This window comes from Echeneis naucrates, chromosome 18 (assembly GCF_900963305.1).
Source record: "Echeneis naucrates chromosome 18, fEcheNa1.1, whole genome shotgun sequence".
Taxonomy (NCBI): domain Eukaryota; kingdom Metazoa; phylum Chordata; class Actinopteri; order Carangiformes; family Echeneidae; genus Echeneis; species Echeneis naucrates.
In genome coordinates this window covers 6,168,815-6,188,314 of record NC_042528.1, presented here as the reverse complement: position 1 = coordinate 6,188,314, position 19,500 = coordinate 6,168,815, and the positions used below count along the sequence as shown (strand labels likewise).

Genomic DNA, 19,500 nt, shown 5'->3' with positions numbered 1-19,500 from the left:
GTCTTTAAGCTGATAGTTGTGGAGTGAATGAGTAGTGGTCCTTTATGTGACGCGTATATGATCCCTTTAATGGGTCGGTGTCACAGATAATTCATAAGTAGCTTCTCTCTGTGCAATGTTCTTCCATTAAGAGCACCCTGAAATTGTCATTTTGACAAGCAGTGAGGAAGGGTTAGACGTGCTGCACACCTGTGAGTTTGAGAGGACAAGTGCTGATCAGTGGTCCTTGTTGGCTGTGCACAAATCAAAATGAGTCAAAGACAAAGTTGAAAACGGTAAAATGGAGTTAAGTAGCATTTTGAACCTGCTTGAAATTAATTAAACATTTGAAGGTCAGAGCATATAAGACCTTGCTTTCATTTTTATTTATGTATTTTTTTCAGTTGCTGCATGTCCTTGCTGCATGTCCTTGCTGCCAATGGCAGATGCCGTGTGGCTTACACAGTTGAGTCCATCTCTTTTGCATCATATTTTCATTTGCCAGACATTGATCCTGCTCAGTATTGGACCTCGTTTCACTGTCTTCCCATTTCTTGCCCGCCACGGTTGAACATGTTCAGTGATGGGATTTACGTTCTTACATCACGACTGGCTGGAGCTTGGCATCTTCCAGCCCTGTCAGATCAGCTCTGACTTCCATCAACAAGGCATCATCTATCAACGACTCCATGCTTCTCTCCCTATGAGGCCTTGGCACCTCTGTTCCATAATGAGGCAGCAAAGAAAAGGGGTGCAGATTAGAATAACAGCCTTAACTAATCCATAACAGGCCGATGAGGCGCCACGTTTGGGGAAACCGTGTCATCTCTCATTTTGCAGTGCCATGGCAAAATCTCTCCGCTCTCTCAACCCCCCACGCAAAACAAGCCCCGAGAATAGCTGCTGTGGCAAGCCGCCGGCACAAGGACGGCAATCAACAACACATAGCTGTCTCCGTCTCTCTCTCCTTTTTCTCAGCTCCCGCCAATAGTCTGAGGAGAACAGACGGGAAATCCATGCCTCTGACTGTTGTCTTTGGAAATCAAAGATGAGTTTCAGCTCTGAAGAAACTACTGAGGACTGCAGTCCCATCTCAGGGACAGAGGCTGCTGTGATTGCTATTGACAGGTTTTGTTCTTTAGTGATGGGCAGATGATGCGTTCTTTCAGCAGTGGGGCCTTCTAACCCATAGCTTCAGAAAATGGGTTTATTTCTCCAGACCTCCAGTGTTCACTAGGGGCCCCTGCTGGTCAAACCAATCAACAGGCTGTATTAAGTCAGGTGATAACTGGTAATTCTTCAAAAATCTTTGTGGTGAATGTATGAGAAAACACACAAATGTGTTCTTGGAGTAATCAGGACATTTGTCACATCCCAGTTTGATCTACACTCTTCTGGTTGTGTCTCCGTTAGAAGTGTTGTGCGTGCTGATAAATGCATGAGGCCTTAGTGAAAATTCCGCCCCGAGTGAGGTCAATTTATGGATGTGTTTGGCATGTCAATGCTGCGGCCATACACGATGTGTACATGTGTGCCACGGAGGGTGAAGTGGCTGCTGGCTGTTTCACCAGCGTCTGTTCTTTGTAATAAGAGCTGATTTAAAGTTGACCAGAGCACACCAGGAATAGTGCCCTGCTCCTCATTTCCTCTGCTGCCAGTGGAGATGAGATCTCTTCACAACATTTACCCAGCGAATAATGATGTTTGATTTGACTCTCTTCTGGGCGTGTCTCTGTGAGGGCTATTTTCACCCTCTGCTGCCAGCGAGTGAAGAAGCAGGCAGAAGCTCCGTCCACAGGAAGACACAAAAAAGTATCAGATGGTTGTTTATGGATGATGCCGGGTTGGAGTATTTCTGTGCTCGGCCTTCAGAGCTGCTGTGGTCTGCTGTTGGTAGTATGACTCAGTCCGTTTCTCCACTTATTGCGTTTCACTTCACTGCTCCTGACCAACTCGGGCTGGATTCAGTGTGAGGATGCTGCATTTCAGTGAAAGGAAATAGCACATCAAGCAAAGAGGCTGGCATGTAGAAAGCTGTTTCTTTTGGTCTCTTTAATTTCATGGTCGTTTTATATTTTTGTAGAGTTTTATCCCTTTTTTTTGCCTTTGTTCTGTTGTTTTGTAAATGTTTTGCGTTTGCACTTTGTAGTCGTTTGACATCTCTCCCTTGTTCTGGATCTTTCTGCTGTGGAAAGGTTTTTTGGGAATCTTTGGTAAATGTTTGCATCTCTTTATAGCCAATTTGTTTCTTTGGAATCTCTAGCTTTGTCTCTCTGTGGTGTTTATCTGTACGTGGTAATTGTGCGTCATCATTTTTGGTCATTTTCTCATATCTTTTGCATGCCCGCCAGTAAAATTCAACACCCAAGCTTAGGAGGGAAAAAAAAAAACTGCAGCTGAGCTTCAGTTCTCTGCAGACCCCCTGTAGGCCTGTCTGTTCATAACAAACATTCAACATGAATCTCCAAATCAGATGTTTTGGGTTATGCAATCAATCTATTTGATTTAGTGACCTGAATTGATTTATTAGATTTATTGTGCATTCATGTTTTATTTTGATGCAACAGCACATACAGAATGGAAGTGTGCTTCCAAGGCCTCACACAGCCATCACAAAGATAAAACAAGTGGTAAAAGAGAAATGCTTAAAATTTATTCCCTGATTAAAATGTCCATAACTATATGTATTGTTTATTTAAAAGCTGAAATATAGTTTGGGGATTCATGAGTTTCTTTAGCAGCTCGGTGTGAATGCTGCTGACATCCCAGCTACAGAAACACAGTGTAGTATTTACCTCATTACGCTGTGCACCCTCTGAGGAGCACAGTCATTTGCATGGCTGCTTGTCAAGCCATATTAATATTGACAAAGACTCGCACCTATTTTAATCATGCCACGTAAAAAGGTATACAAAGTTGTTCATAACTGCTCCACCGCTGAGCAAAAGGCACGTAGCGTACTGCAGTGCACATTAAAAAAGATTGCACTTTGTTCCAAACAGCAATTGCAAATTACAGACATCAGAGAGGCAGAGGAGAAAAAAAAATGACTGCGATGGCAGTCTAACAAAAATGCATTTACATATTAAACCACACAGCAGCGTGTGGAGCAAGGCTCTGTTTGAATTGCATGCTCCAGCCTACCTTCCCTCAGTGCAGCGAGTAGCAGGGGCCTTGCCACTGTGACTGCAGCACCGTAAATTTGAAGTTGTTTACGGATACTGCCATCTTGGTGCGCTCCGGGAGGGAAACTTGGAGCAGGGCCATTTACCGGCAGCTTGATGAGAGTGCAGTGAGGCGAGTTAATTAATACAACATCCCTGGGCCCTCAGGCAAGGCTGCAAAGTCAACCCAGGAGGGAAGAAGAGATGAAGAAAGGAATGTAGAGAAAAGGAACAGAAGGAATTATGGCTGTCTACACATACTGTGAATAATAAAGCTACAGTAAAACACAATGGAACGACGCAGCTCAGCCAGGCTACGACGGTCACTCCGTCGCCAAAAGACATCACAGACAGCAAGTTGTGTGGCACTCAGGAGGAAAATGGTACTAACACTCCCGGTCATGGGTTCACTTATGTATGATGTGATGTGTTGGTTGTCTTCCACTACAACACGCCGCACAATGTTTTCACACCACAGACGCTGCTTTACATCTCCTAAAATATGCATCTGCTACAATCCCACTGTGGTTTCCTCCGACTGGAATAACCGGATACCACTGCTGATGCTGGAGAGAGTTGGAGACGGGCAGCAGGCATGCGCTCCAGCGAGATAAAAGCCGAGGTGCATCCGGGTCCAGCCAACTCCAGAATTAACTTGAGACAAGTGGCTTCATTGGCCTCTGTGACCCACTGAAAAGCCACAACTATGGTTTCCGTTTCCCTGCAACCGATTTTTAAGATGTTTACACCCATGACTCCGCAGCGGCTGCTTTCCCTTAACTTTGCCTCAGTGAGAAAACTCGTCTGCTGCGCTCCATCAAACAAGAGAAAAACTTGCCTGGAGAAAGAGAGGTCCGTGGGGAGGGCCTCACCGCCTCCTCTCACTCTTTCGTTCTCCGTCTGCATCCATTTATTTTAGCTGGGGGAAAAAAAAGAACCAGCAACTTTGGGACCATGGTTGTCAAACAACACTCTTTTGTTCCCCAGATGGAGTGCAGTACATGGGAGGCAAAAACCAAATAACAATCTGCAAACTCAGCTTTCTGAGACTAATGCATAACTGACCTCTGCTACATAATATATTTTTAATAGCAAGCTCCCTCATTCATTGACTAACTTTATCACGTTCGCAAATCAGCCAAATGACGGCAGCAAAATACTGTAAATAGTATGGCTGCCAGAAGACACAAAAGAAATAGCAGCTATAAATATCCTGAATAAATCCTCCTAATCAGGAAGCGAGAGAAGCACAAGTTGTGTTGATATAGGGAACTGAACTGGTGGCTGAATCCCATTTTATATGCTTTCGCCAGCTTTTCCTTTTGGTTAGTGTTTAGATAATTACCATTTTAAAATGCATGTAGGAGTCTGTGCAGTCGTGGTGGGAAAAGATAAGGCTCCGAGACTCGGGAGGGAAAAGAAAAAAGTCCACCGGAGGCCTATCAGTCAGTTCTGAATTGCTTTATAATTACTGAGATGCACAGACATAATTTCCTTCCAAAAATAATGCAAAGTTTCATTTCCCTCCCCTCCCTTAATACTGTTGTGTGTCTGTGTGTATGCATGTGGCAGCTCTCCCCCACTTTCTAACCATATCCTGAATGCATTAACTTAACCTCTTCCTGTAATAGTCAGTGTGGTGCCACGTTAAGCACAGTGTAGCCTAGTTTCTGCACAGCATGAGTGTTGCTGCTCCCTGTTTTGGGATTGGAGAAGAATCCAAATTCTGACACATTGGGGTTGTCTTCATGAATATGACACAGACTCTAGCTAAAGTTCTTGTGACTTGTTGGAGGGTTATTTGCATAGATTTCTCATAAGTTTTCATCTATAGCGTGCCTTTCCTTTATTAAACAGTTGGATCTGAGCACTTGGCCTTAATTAGACCAAACCTGTTTAATGACTTCATGATGGAGGTTCAGACCAAAGGAGATGTGCATGTTGTTTCCAAAGTAGCTCAAGGTGGGTGTTTAGAGCTGTTGTCACTGCCAAATGCAACCAAACTCGTAACAAATGAGTGACCCTCAGTCGTCTCACTCCAATTTAGTTTCCCCGACACTGCTTCCAGGTTTAAAGGGAAACTGCAGATAAGCTCCAAAAGAAAAGTTTAGCATCAGGAGACTGTAGCCGCTGTTTTGATTAGTTTTTTTAGTCATTCATTTTGTGTTCTACAGAGGATGGACTAGAGTGACTTTCAAGATCCCTGATTTCTCTTCTAACATGAGTATATTTTTAGTTGTTTAGCTGTATCCCAACTTCTCGGCTCCAAATTAAGGAAAAGCTCACTGGAAAAATTGTGCTGTTAGTCATCAATCATGTGGGTAATATTTGGACAAAAGTGTGTGCAGTTTCTCTTTCAGAGGCCTCTTACCCTCAAAATAGGAACCAAGGAAAGAGGAGGGCAGAAAAGAACTGGAAACGAAAGGTTGCATGACAGGGGGGTGCGTGACGACCGGCAGGTTCTCCTATGATGAAATATTGATGGCGCTGACTTTGATTCTGCAATGGGTACTTTTGATCCAGATCTGTCGCGGCAGAACAGACACCCTCCCCCTGTATTCTTCCTCAGGTGCATCACTGGTCTTTTCACTTTTGAAAAATGCCATCCGCCCTCCACCACCTTTGATCAAATTTGTACACTTTGATGCAGAACTTATAGAGATCAATGAGGTGTATACAGGGAGGCCAATACTGTAGGTCCATAGTTCGATATGTTGCAGCGGGTGCTGGATGGGTGCCAGCGTCAGTTGTTGACTACTATTTATCACAGCTGCTGCTGATGCAATTGATGACTGAATTTTCTGTCTGGAAAAGTAACCGCTGACTTCTTTGCTTTTTCAACGGAACAGTCTCCCTCCCCTCATCTGAAATTTAAATCCAATTCATTCAAAGGAGAGAAAAGGCAAATTTTCTATGATCTAAAGAGACAGATTTCATTCAGAAAATCTCAGGGCATTGTTCTAGCTACGAATCCTGAGGCGACTGTGTCAGTGTGTTCATTTCTCTTCAGCGCTCTGCAGATTTGTAGATCACCCCAATGCATCTCTGCATGCGTCCCACCTCTTTTATTCTCTTAAAAGAGTCAAGTGCTCTCTTCTTTTGTCTGCCTACAATCCAGTGTGTGCGCGTGCACATGGATCCAGTGCAATAGTGTGTCCCTGGATAATGGAGCAGAGAGTCATCTCTCGGTCTGGCTGGCCATCCGTCCACCTCCGGAAATCCTATCAGAGTGTCTCACCTGCTAATGAAGAGCTAGCAGGTATTCTGCTGCAGCCCTTAAAACAGATGACTTCCCTGCACAGCGGTGTCTTCCTGCCTTTACTCTTCTTCTTTGTCTTATTTTCTGCTGCGATGCTAAAGCTGCCCCGTCCATTTCAGTTTGCAATGGTCAACTTGTTTGATTTAAATTCAGGGCATCGTACTAGCTGCTGCAGAGGGTTATGATCCACAGTCTCTGTTTGCCCCCTTTTCTTAATGAATTCCTGGTATTTGTTTTGAAAACTAAATAGGCTGTTCATTGTTTTTGCCTAAACCTTAGGCACTCTCATCTGCTCCCAAGTAACCCAGATTACATAATACAAAAATAATGGCCCAGCCTGACCAAGCTATATGTTTGAAACACAGTAACGTTAATAATTGCCATAATTGTATAAGTATGTGGAAACTGCTGCACAAAATGGAGCAATGACTATTATCAGGTTGATAACCAATAATTACTTACAAACTCTGTGCTCATTAAGCAGCTCCTGCGGAGAAACTGAGCTCAATATAGCCCTCCAGAATCCCCTCCCCTCGCCCACCAGGATCCTGCCGCTCTTCACCTCCCGTTTGAATATCCCAGTTTCTCTCCTTTTTCTTCATCCATTTCTTCTGCTTTTCATTCCATTTGTTATCCATGTTGTTCTGTTTCAATCACTTCCTATCGCCCCACTCAGGCTTTCCTCTTTCTGTCCTTTCTGTCCTCGGCCTTCCATCCTCTATCTGTGAGCAGTGATCACCCTAATCTTTCCCTTTCCTGCTAAATCCAAACATCCTGTTTATTTATGTACAGGGCAAGCTGCTCTCCTCCTCCCCTCCTCTCTGGTCTTTCTCTCCCTGAAAGATTAACCATCCCCTCTGCATCTCATCTCATCTATCATCCTAATGGGGGCTACAGGAGGGAAAAAACAACAATTTGCTGAGGGAGAAACAGCCACAAAAGGGCAAGGAAAGTGTTTGGATTGCCACCGTTGATCAAGTTCCAGTCTGTCAACAGCGCCAGTGGCACAGGACCAGATCTCATCTTGGGCGCAACTCTGCAAAGGTACAAATCCACAAACTCGAACAATAAACGCACACCTTCAACAATAGATTACATTAATTGTAAAACAAAAATTATTCATCACTGTGGACCTGGAAAGGCTGATATTGACATGTTGCACTCTATCAAATGTCGTCATTAATTCATAAATGCATTTTTTTTGTAAAAATCTATATCAGAATAGATTTTACATGTTCCACACAAGGAAAGCGTGAACACCTTGAAAAACAACAGTGTGATTATTTATAGATATGAGTTATAATGTCAGCTGATGTTCCTGTTCATCCAGAGAATATGATATGTAGGACAAGCTGTCTCTGCTGTCTTTGTGATTTGGCCATGATGCCATTTCAATAATATTTTGATTTATTGTTCAGCCATAATTGGATTCGAAACTCCATAATGATGAAAGGATACATAGTCCATACTTTTTACTGCATTAGCTTCAGCCGTCACTTTTCACTTAGTGCCCTGTCCTCGTTGCTAGAGTAAACAGCAGCAAAGTTATTGCCTTTTGTCTCTGTAAAGCCTCACAGCAAACACGGCTACAAAGGTATGACATTATTAGGTTTCATGTAAATTAGCAGCAGCTCCCAACACTGTTGATTTGCGTCATATCCCTGTTGGTTAATTTCAATTTGTAACCAGTGCTCCTTTTTGTCTGTGCACTTTGTGTTTGTTTGAAGTGCGCTGTCATAGCTCAGATTGGTCCCCGTGACATTTGAAGCCATTTCACAGCTTTTTAAAGCCGTGCACTTTGGGCCACGCACTGGCATTAAACACGATATGACTTTTTAATAAAAGTCACCACTAGCAAATTTAGCTCTAATTGAATACGGCCTGTGTTTTTTTCAGTATATTCTATGGGACGTTTTTAAACGCTCCCCCAGGCTGGATCCTGTAAGCGGGAGAAGCCCACTGTAGGAGGCTGCTGGTAACCGCATGCTATCACAGCTCGGCCTCCAGCCTCCAACCGTGGCATGCTTACACTCATCCACTCCACAGGGGAAGTGTTGAGCCTCACTTGCCGAAGTGAGAGCACAAACACAGAAACATTCACCCTCCAACAGGCTAAGACAGCACTGCTCTGTGTGTGTGCACGTGTTCTTGCTTGTTCTGTCTCTCCTCCTCTCCAGGCAAACTTTTCCCTCCTGATCTCTGTCATTTCTGTTACTGTTTATTTCTCTGTGTGTCTTTCTCTTCTTCCCTCATCTTTGCCGTCGTCCTGTCAATATTAGTCTTTGTTTATCTGCATCCGTAATTCTCTCTCCTCTTCATTGATACATGCAGCAAGCGTGTGCTCCGGCTGAGAAGAGGTGAGTGTATCTATTGATATATACTCATTCATACTTGTTGCTAGACTGTTTTTTTTGTTGTTTTGTTGTTTGTTGTTTTTTTTTGTGTGCAGAGGTTCCATCAGCAAAAGCTGCTATAATGAATTTCGTTAAAGAAAAAAAAAAAACAACAAAACTTATGAAACTTATGTTAGAGAGATCACTCTTACAGGGCATAACTTTTAAACTTTGCGTTTAGCCAAAAAGCCAGAGTTTTAAAGTTAAAGTTAAAGTTAGAGCAGAAAGTCTGCTATTTTTCTCTGAGAGTTGTTGGGACTTGGCCACAAAACATTTGTTGCCATTTCATTTGATTAAATAACGTTACAATAAGATGACCATCTTCAATTATTTGACTGCTGCTCCAAGAAAATTTGGATCATATAAACTTTTATCATATTTTGGTTCCACAATTAAAGTAAATCATGATAATTAAAACTGTGGAACTATGTCGACAAACAGAAGAAAATAATGCTTTTAGACTTGTGGGCTTTTAAAATTAAAATACTTCGGCTAGAGGCTGGGAAACACCAGTATCGTGACTGGAGTAAGAATTTCTGTGAGGGGTTGGATGTGACTGTCGTATGCCGACTCACGAGGGGACCTTTTTCCCGCTCAGCCCTGAGGGCAGAACTGGCCTTCCTTAAAAGGAAGAAGCTCAAAAACAATCTCCAGAAGAGTGGAAGCAGCACTGGGATGTAGTGGGTGTCAGTCAAACAGTCCAGGGCTCGACGGTGTCCCTTGACAGCGGGGAGAACAGGTAGCCTGAACTAGTTTCTACAAAGCTGACTCTGAGATTTAATGCAATAAAAAGCCTCTGGGTCCTTTTAGCAATTTGGAGTCAACACACAAATACGCCCACGCTCAACTGGAAAGACTTTCCATCCCTGGCCCTTCATGTGTAAATGTGCTGAATGGAGGTGTGTGTGTGTTGAGCATGTGCTCGGTTTCCCTCCTGAATTGTTCCCACAAGTCCCTCCTTCCCTTTTCTGATCTGTAGCAACACATCAGTGTTCAGTCAGTTCAAACCCCCCCCCCCATAACTGTCTATTTAAACTGGCGCTTTCCAACATAGTTCCCTCCCACGCAGGAGATTAAGATCAATGAGTAAAGTGAGCTGCAGACTGTCTCTTCCTTTTTTCCACAGAGAAGTTCCTTAGAAGACAACCTAGCATGCTTCCATATGGTGGTGATGATAAAGTTTTATCCAGATGTCGGTGATGCAGTTCTGCCATATTTGACAGATAGCTGCTCTTGGCACTTTCTCTGTGATTGACAGCATTTCCAGCTGCTGGTAGAGTATCTTTTTTTTATTTATTTATTGTGACATCAGCTTTGGCATCTGTTGCACATTTGAAACACTGAATGTGGACGAGACTAAAATGTCCATGTGTTGTTTCTTTGCGCTGGTGGGGAATCAAAACATTTTTGTCTTGCCAGTGATCAATTTGAATGTTTTCCTTTTCACAAGCAGGATAAACACGATAATTACAGAGTGAGTTGTCAGATTTTGCTGTAAAAAGACATCAGAAGTCAAATCAACACTTGAGCAAGAAGAGCACTGAGTTTTTCATGAGTTTAGTTTGTGGGGACGTTTTTTTGTAGACGTAACTTAGTTGACACCTTGAGCACATTGCAACTGAAGGTGAAAGCAAATAGACTGGCCGTCAGACAGAGTGAGTGGATGGGAGCTGAAGCCAGATAAATAAAAAGCAGCAGTCCCTGGGCTGCAGGGCCTCTGGCTATTGCATTGCCAGCAGGCAAACAGCCACCCAGCTGGCCCTGCAGGGCAGGAACATATCAGGCAGCCGATTGGATACCTGACAGCCGATTTAGCTCCTGCTTAATGAGCAGAGGGCTCGGCTGCACAAACGCCGCAATCTATTGCATAACATCATAGATGGCATGCACAGTAAGACGTCGGCTGCTTACGCCGGCACAGTCCACTCAAATCAGGAGCACTTTTATTTACTAAACATTCAGAGTAAGTAAATGTTGGGAAATATATGTAGTATGCACCTTAACATGCTTCTGTACAGACAATGATTTGATACAACGCTTACATTTTGTAGGAATGTCTCTTTATTTCATTGACTCTCTACATAGCAATGTTGTAAATATACAAGTGAAATAATATTCTACACTGTTCCTACAGTCAGGAAAACAAACACCTGCCGAAGCAGCTCACTAATTTAGACAGGTTACATTTTTGATAGCGGTTAAATGGTTTCCTTAAACAGTTGCGGGGGACTATTTTCAGCTGCGGATTTCTACACATTTGGTTTGATAGTTTATTGCAGCAGCGAGGCCAGAGTGCCAATGTCCATCACAATGAACATGTCACAGTGCACTGATGTCTTTTACAAACATGCTGGTGTTTGGACAGCAATGGCGCTCTACACTAAGTGGCACCATGCTTTGGCTAAACAGAGACAACGGACCAATGTTCACCTTTGGCAATAAAAAAAAGAAAAAAACTGACTGACTCTAGCTTTTTTTCTCAGAGTAATAATGTAAAGCTTATTCCTTTTGTTTGTGCTTATAAAAAAAGCAGCAAGTTGAAACAGTTACATTTCACATTTAGTAAACCTTCGTGAAGAATATACTGCAGTCTTACTAATACTTGTGTTGCATTCACTATCACATAAATAAAGCAGCACAATCAATGAAAAGTAATGTGGTCAAAGAACAGTCTTGCTAAAACTCAGATTCTGACCTTAGCGAGGCTTAGTTGGAAGGATATATGTTCTGACAACACAGATGTCACAGGGGACTCTCAGGACCCCATCCTGTCACTGCAGGCTAGCCATCGGGAGGGGGGGGGGGCTAGGCCAGTTAATCTAGGCTAGGCCAGCCAGGGAAGGGGTCACAGTTCACTGTGTATACCCCGCTGCTTTAGCACCGGCTGACAGGCCACAGGAGTCTGAAAGTCCATGATGTACTGGCATTTGCTGGGCTCCTTCACCGATCGCAAGGCTGTCTCTGTTCCGCATGTCAGTGTGACCTAGAAAAGCACAAAGAAAGAAAAGTTGAGGTGGTATGGGGAGAAGTGCTGTTGTTAGCCTGACTCAAGCGCATTGCCAGCTTCATCTCACAGGAGGGAGGGGATGATGGAAGACGCTGTCCTGCCTCTTGTTTTGGTGACATTCCAACCTTTTTAGACTTTAGGGGAAGAAGTGGGGATGACGACAAATGACAGGATTAGGTACAGTATGAGAGCGGCTGGCATTTTAAATGTATTTAGGTCTCAAATGAAGGGATTGTTCTCTGCTCAGAGTTTTATCACTACCCCTGCAATCAGGAGAACACAAGGACAAAGTGCTGCTGCGACTGCGAAACAGCGGCGTTATGGGACATCACATCTGTCGTCACCACAGGACAGCGGAGGACGTGACTACCACTGTCATAGCTGTTTAATGGCTAACTTTGAGGCCATCTGCAAGAGAGTGGAAAGGGAAAAACAACTTATTTTACTTCTGGGGGGTTTCCATAGCAACTTCTCACATCATATTGCACCCTGAACCGTCAATCCCTCTGGCGAACAAAGGCACCTGGAGGGGGAGAGAGAGACTTGACAGGTATTATTGTGCTGAAGTTTGACTCTGGTACAGCTGGTGATTTGGATTTGTCCTGTTCTTGGATTAAAAATAGAGGCTTTTGTTATGTCACTTAGTATCTTGTTGCACGGAGATAGAAGTGGGCGTGTGACGCTTGGTGAAACAAAGTATTCTGGGATGTGTGTGTGCATGATTATTGATGGTTCAGTTTTAACTTGCAAGTGGCAGAGCCGCAGATCAGCTTTTGGGGGGTAACACTTCAATTTAAAAATTGATTTGATTTTGTTTTTCTGAACAAATGTTTTTAGTACATGTCTGCAGCATCTGGAAGAGCTTTGTCACGTCTGAGAAAATCAGCCACGTTATTTCAGCTCTTACCTGGAACACATTTAAGACTGGAAAGAAGATCTGAAAGACACTATTAGGTTGCATTATGGGAAATGCAGAAGACTTTAGAAGATGACCTATAGAGGGCACAAAATAATTATCACTGGGGGAAATGATGGTTGAAACTCTCATTACATGCACATCATTTCCAAAAAATTACTTCTTTAGCTGTAAATCACTGCTCACATCTAACACATCTAAGTCACTGTTCAATTAATAACTAAAACAGGTGAGTTCACCCTTCACCGCGGACTCTTCAGATACACTGCACACTGTTTGACTTTGGATTATCTCCATATCCACCACCATACATCACTGGGCCCCTTCTAAAGCACGGAGAGAAGTATATTTCAGAGCAGAAAGACAGGGTTCAGCATTTCAAAAATAATGAGCGTTGTCTTCATTTATGCCAATTGCATGCAGTTAGGAGGTCATATCAAAGGAATTCAGTTTAGTCTTTTCAAAGGGGGCTCCTGGATGGCATGAGTATATACACTCACAAATGGCATCTATTAGGCTCTGATTTGAAGAGGGGGCCAGGCAAAGAAAATGAGATGATTAAATGTGCTACATTTTTAATTGAGCAAATTCTCACACAGAAATGTAAATGAACGTCATGAAAGTAACTGAACCAGGAGGGAATCCTGGGAAAATGGAGGCTAAAGAGGAAAGAGCAGCGAGAGAAGGCATCATGAAAAACCAACGTCGACTCACAGAGAGAGAAACGAGTCAGCTCCCATCACTGGGCTTTGGACAAAACATATTTTGCCAGACTGCTGAGCAGGAGAACTGAACGTCTGTTACTGACTGACTCTGTCTCTGTGGCTGAAATGCACATGTGCAGGATGAAGTGTATAAAGTGCAGCTTTTCTACAGCCTGTTTATGTGTGATATGTTTTCATTTTGTCCAATTGTACATACAACTGATGTGAACACAATGAGCCCCCTGATCACTGGAACTTAAACTGTTTAAATTTTGCTGGTCAGAGGTCACAATGAGCAAACTGCATGCCAGATAAATTTATTAGCCTGTGGAGTTAACATGTTGTGTACCTCTGCCACTTTGCGCTCTCTGTGTGTGTTTGTATGTATGGGTTTGTGTTAGATGTGTAGTACTTACTGTCGCACTGCGTGAACCTCCTTGCCAGCAGGGCTCTCCGTTCTCATACACCATCTGACTGTACTGGTTCTTTGGTGTTCCTACCCACATCCCCCACCTCCTGAAAGGGAGAACCACAAGAAGAGCAGATGTGGTGACTTTAAGAAAGTTCTCATAGAACTCATATAACTGACAGTTTGGACAAATTGAACATAGAAACATTTTGCCTTACATCAGCTTTAAAAAAAAAAAAAAAAAACTTCCAGTAAAAACATTAAAAACTGGCAACACAGCCAGCCTGGCACTGACTCTTTCCTGTCCCTTTTCCTCTTCAACAATGGAGAGGAAATATTAATTACCATTTTGTCAGAGTTAATTTTGTATGCAATAACACACAAGGGAAGGAAACGAGGAAAAAGCAGCAAAGCTCATCTCAAACGAGGCTTGTGTCCGCCCAGAGCTGGCTAATTATATTCTCACCGAACAGTTCAAGGGAAGTTAGCAAAACCAAAGCAACCCACCGTCCAACACAGTACTGACAGATGCCGTTTGATTGCATTTTCACCAGCTAACGACCTCTGATCTTTTGTTGACCTTATGCAGGGTCTTTCTTCACTGGCCACAGTCATGCTGCTGCTAAGTGTCGATTTCTGTAAACCATTGTAATCCTGTTAGGGAGGAAAATCTTTTTTGAAATGTGAAATGTTGCTTTGATCTCTGCCCCACATAAGCTGGCAACAGTTTTCTGTCTGCAATGCTAAACACTCAGGAGGAAATCAATCTCTCCACTTTCAGGTGAATGGAAAAAGAAACTGGAAGCTTAGCAGACTTCTTTTTCATTTTTTTGTCAGTGATCTGTTAATCACTCTGAATAAAGAAATACTAATGGCCATACATTCGGTGTAACTTTTCATACTTCTAAGTGCTCTTCTCTCTGGTACCAACCTGTCACAAGTCCACAAAACCTGATTAATCTGTCTAAACTGACCTTTCCACAGCAGCAGGACTGCCTGTAGTATTACAGAAACTAATCTGCTGTAATTCATGACCTACTGGTATATTTTTATTAGCTTTGTTAATTTATCTCAGTAGGATGGTACTGGTACGTAGTGATTTATTTGTTAATTTACTTGCCTAAGGTCATGAGAGAAGTCATGGAAGGATAAAGAATATAGGAGGCTGTGCTAGTTGGTTATATGAAGTTATATAATAACAGAATTTATTTCCATTTTTCTTTAATTGCCACTTTGACCTTGAAGAGGGCAAATGTGGAGACCTCTTAGATTTTGAAAAGCACTCTCCAATTTACATTTACAGACATGGCTGTCTTCAGGTCAGGGTCCCTGAGTATGGTTTTTCTGCCGTCCATGATGTGCATGGCTTATTTAAGATGCCTGAACGGGTTAGTCAGAGCTGAATTGCTCACACGAGTGGAAGCTGTCTAAGCCAGAGTGTCTCGCCTTTTTCCTTCCAGCCTGTTTGAATGGGTTTTAGCACTCTGTTAGCACCAGGAGGCCCTCAAATGGATTGCTGTCAGGGCCAGCAGACATGGCAAGCAGAGAAAGTGACAGTGCTCCTGCTCTCGCTGCTAGTTGACCAGTGATCCCTTGCGCATCACCTCCATCGCCACCCCTCCCCCCCTTTGTCCCTCACAGTCCCCATTCCCTAACACGCCTCATTCCCTCACCTTCGTTCACTTCCTTCCTTAATCTCCATTCTCGCTCTGTCAGCCCTCCTGTGCCCCAGGAGGCAGCGGAGACCCTGTCAATTAGGCTTGAGTTATCACTGAGACGTGGCCAACACACTACAGTCATTTGGATTCTCAGGAGTCCCAATATGGAGCCTTATTGACAGATCATTCGCTGTAATAATACCTACTTGCACTCGGTATTGGCAGGCCATTTTCTGCAATCATTCCACCCTTATCACCAGAGTAGTGCACAGCTTGTTATTTACACCTCTGAAAAAAAACAACACATTGGCTTGCTTAATTTCATGGCACAACATTACTATATGTTAGTCTGACCCTGTGACAGACGATATAGCACAACCCAAATGTGCAAAATGGACCCCCTGGCTGAATGACAACTTCATTTTCTTATCCAATTTATCACAGTTTGGCTTTAAGCTGTAGTCATGCTACAGATGATGCTCACTTGCACTCAGTGCAGCAGGGCCAGTCTCCTTAAATGATCAGAGTTACTGTATGCATTTTTGTCCTTCATAAAATCTTGGCTGATCTGCTCCACCTGTTTTCTTCATCCAAGCTAGAATCCACCTCAAACCCAACATTACCATTCAGATTACTGACTTGAATTTCCAGGGAGCAGAATACAAAGCATGTTTCTGTTTTTAGTTCAATAAAATAACACAAATGGAGGTAATTAAAAAATTTAAACAAATTAACAGTGACAATGAAGAGTAATCACATCTTATCTTTTGAGGAAGTCCATTTCCAATCACATAAAGATGAGACAAGGGGCCCAAAGGCAGACTTCTTTTCAGTGATTAACGATGGAAGTTATTGAACACATGCTTTAGACTTAAACCGATGAGAATCTTATTGAAAGATATCTGGGTTGTGACTCATTCTTTGGCTGGCTTCCTCTAATACTATAAAATGCGCTTTCCATCACCTATAACTTCCATAAACCTTTAACTGCATCATATCTAGCCAGAAAAACCCATTATCCATACATTTAGCTTGCGTTGCGGGGCCTAGGAGAATGCCTCTAAGTTGCTCAGTTTCATCTAATTTCCTCTCAGAATCACACTGAGGTGTGATTTCTATTGACACAAAGAATAGCAGATGGAGCTGTGATTTCATTACATCCAGTGGCCACAGAAATACTATTTTAACTGCACTACTAGAGTCTAAAGAAAGCACAGCACCATAGAAAAAAAATCATCTGTCCATCTTCAACTTTTGGAAGAATATTTTAAATACTTTTTGTAACTATACTGTGATAAAATTGTTTTGCATACTGTTTTACAGATTTTTTTTATAATCTTATCCTCATTATGAATAATTAGCATTAAAAAGATGATTAGCTCCTTTTTCTTCCTTTGATAAATGGCTTGAGCTGCTATAAGCTCCCCTTATTTCTTTAAAATGATGTGGTCGTCACTGATTCTGTTTTAAACTTCACCGCGGTGCTAATCCTTACGCCTCGAGTGATAAATCCCGAAGATCCACAGCTAATCTTGCTCAACACTGAATGGAGAGTTACCCCCTCTGATACAGCCACAAATCAACCTTTCAGAAGCAATTATCATTTAGACAACTCTACTCTGGTGTTTAAACACCCTGCAGATGCTTAGAAGAGGGGAAGGGGATCTGGGCCAAATTGTGAAGTTGTGCATGCACTGATGTCTGTGTAAGATTGTGAGTGTGTGCGTTTGGAGACCCGGGGTCTTCACTGAAGAGAAGCTAGATGAGCTAAACCACAGGGAGAACAGAACACAGTGGTGGCCTGGTTTGCTGTGTCGGTGGTTTCCTCAAGTAATCTGAATATAAATTTGCTCATTTGCCTTCAGTGCCTTCTGTATATGTTTATAGACATTAGAAAGCTGATGTAAACGCCACTGAAGCAGCTACACTGGAGATGGCCACATACATTTGTATATGAAACATGCTTGCAACCATGTTTGTTGCATGCAAATCACTTATATTAGGACATAATGTGCACAGAGAGATGCTAGCAACTAGGGCTTTAACGCCAGGACTTTACCTTGTGCTACTTTGAAAAAGAGAGAGCAGAAACAACGTTTCAATATTTCTCAGTGTGAAGTATAAAAAAGGCCATTAGGTTCTAAAACCTCAGTACCAGTATTGGATCCTTTGGATACTCAGCCCTAAAGGCAGCTCCCATCTCTTTCTATTACAGAGAATCAGCATTATGCAAAGTCACTCAAACACACTCAGCCCATTTGCAGTAACTGATGTGCCAGCTCAGCTTCAAATTACTTGTAAATACTTCTCCAACCACCACCTCTTCATACCCAATCTTAGCCTTGTGCATTGCTAATGACACACAGTACCTGTGTTAAGATGGTGTAACGTCTGTGCTTGTTACTGTCACCTTCCCACTGTAGCATCCACTCATTAGCTGCCACTGCAATGAATTATACCTCACAGCTATGCTTTTCACTGCTTTAACAAGGGGTCTGAAGCAGCAGGTTACTCCCCCCACTCAGCTGTTAATGTACTAATCATTTACAGCAGGAGACGTGGCTCTGCACACACAGGTAAAGAGAGCAATTTAGCTTTGGTCAGGTAGCGCTGGCCAAGAAAGAAAGAAATAAGTAAATAAATGAAATCCTCCTCTCGTAGCCAAGCATTGCTAACCTCTACCACTAATATAAGGTCATCAATCAGTGAGCGGCGTTGTGAGATGAGCCCAGCCACTGCTGCTCCTCTCACCCAGCTACCACCCAGCTACCACCCATCGTGCCCAGCACCTCACTAAATAATTCATACGCATTGGAACATGTGAAGGGCACATGCTTGGTCAGGGCTTAGCTTTCACTTCATTTCCCATCACTGACACACAATGAAGGTATGTATACTGTTGTTTTTCTTTGCCAGGAGGTATTTCTAAATTATTGAGTGCAATACTGGATTAAATATATTATTACATGATACAGACTAATGAATGTGGGGATATAAATAAATCTTTCACGGTTCAGATCTTGCACAGAACATGCGTTTCTGTTCTGTGCGACTATTTTGCTGGCTTGTTTTCTTATGGATGGCGTGTTGACCCAAATAATTACCCTCCAACAGCGAGTAAAATACATGGAACATTTTGAGTTGCATTCGCCGCATAGACACAACGCCAAGGACATATTGAGTGCAGTTATAAAACAAATTCAGGGTGCATATTTCATCAACAGATAGGAATCAAGGCTGATGTCAAACCCAAATCAGTATTCTGTTAACAGCTCACTTGTGCCTCATTAGCCACTGGGCTAGATGTTGCCATGGCTACCCAGCAGAAAGGCCACCAGGGGTTCACAGTGTCAACTCCTCCCATCCTCCACTGCCACCACTTTAACCCTCTCCCTCAGACACACAAGAGTCATTACCCTCTTCACCTGGATCGCCAGATAGAACTTGGCCTGGTGGGTTCAGGGACAATGCAGCATAAACACATAAAGAAGACAAATATATAAGTTTCCTATATTATATGTATTTTATTATCTGCCTGGTTGCCAGTAGCTGTGCTCCTCCTCCTGAGTGTTGGGCATTAAGCGGCTGCCATGTTCCCAGGTAAAGAGGGCCCCTCTCTTTGCTAATGGCACTCCAGCGAATGACCTTGACAGCTTGAAAATGAGCACATTAAGTAGAACACTTGTATAATTATGCACTTGTTGCAGTGGAACTGTCACTACTCTGTAGGTTAAATCATTACTGCTTAAATAAGATAAAAAAGTAATAATAAAATGACCCACACCCCCCCTTTTTTTAAATACCTATCAAAACAATTAAGGGATTGACTGGCCTTGATATGAACATATGAGAGGGAGCATCGCTCCACTCATTAAGTGAACACGTTCATTAAAGCAAATCATTGTTCAGTAAAGCAACAAACAGCCATTAGTCAATTAATGGAAAAGACATGCGACATGCTTGTTTTCGTTGATAGTTTGATAAAAAAGTATATATTTCATCTGTCTGACG

At 42.7% G+C, this 19,500-nt stretch overlaps 1 protein-coding gene and 1 long non-coding RNA gene across 2 annotated transcripts in view; one reads left to right on the top strand and one right to left on the bottom strand.

Annotated features, from left to right (window-relative positions):
• The first annotated feature begins 7,366 nt into the window (after positions 1-7,366).
• LOC115058751 (uncharacterized) lies at positions 7,367-14,711 on the top strand. Its single transcript, XR_003842134.1, has 4 exons — positions 7,367-7,446; positions 8,734-8,759; positions 9,922-10,068; positions 13,318-14,711. It is a non-coding gene; the product is annotated as an uncharacterized LOC115058751 (long non-coding RNA).
• Positions 10,844-19,500, bottom strand: part of LOC115058750 (glucosidase 2 subunit beta-like) — a 105,444-nt gene continuing 96,787 nt past the window's right edge. Inside the window, exons 14-15 of the mRNA XM_029526234.1 lie at positions 13,839-13,938; positions 10,844-11,778 (exon numbers count right to left, since the gene is read on the bottom strand). Coding sequence (XP_029382094.1) covers positions 11,641-11,778; positions 13,839-13,938 — 238 coding nt within the window. The 3' untranslated portion in view covers positions 10,844-11,640. The remainder of the gene's footprint in view (positions 11,779-13,838; positions 13,939-19,500) is intronic.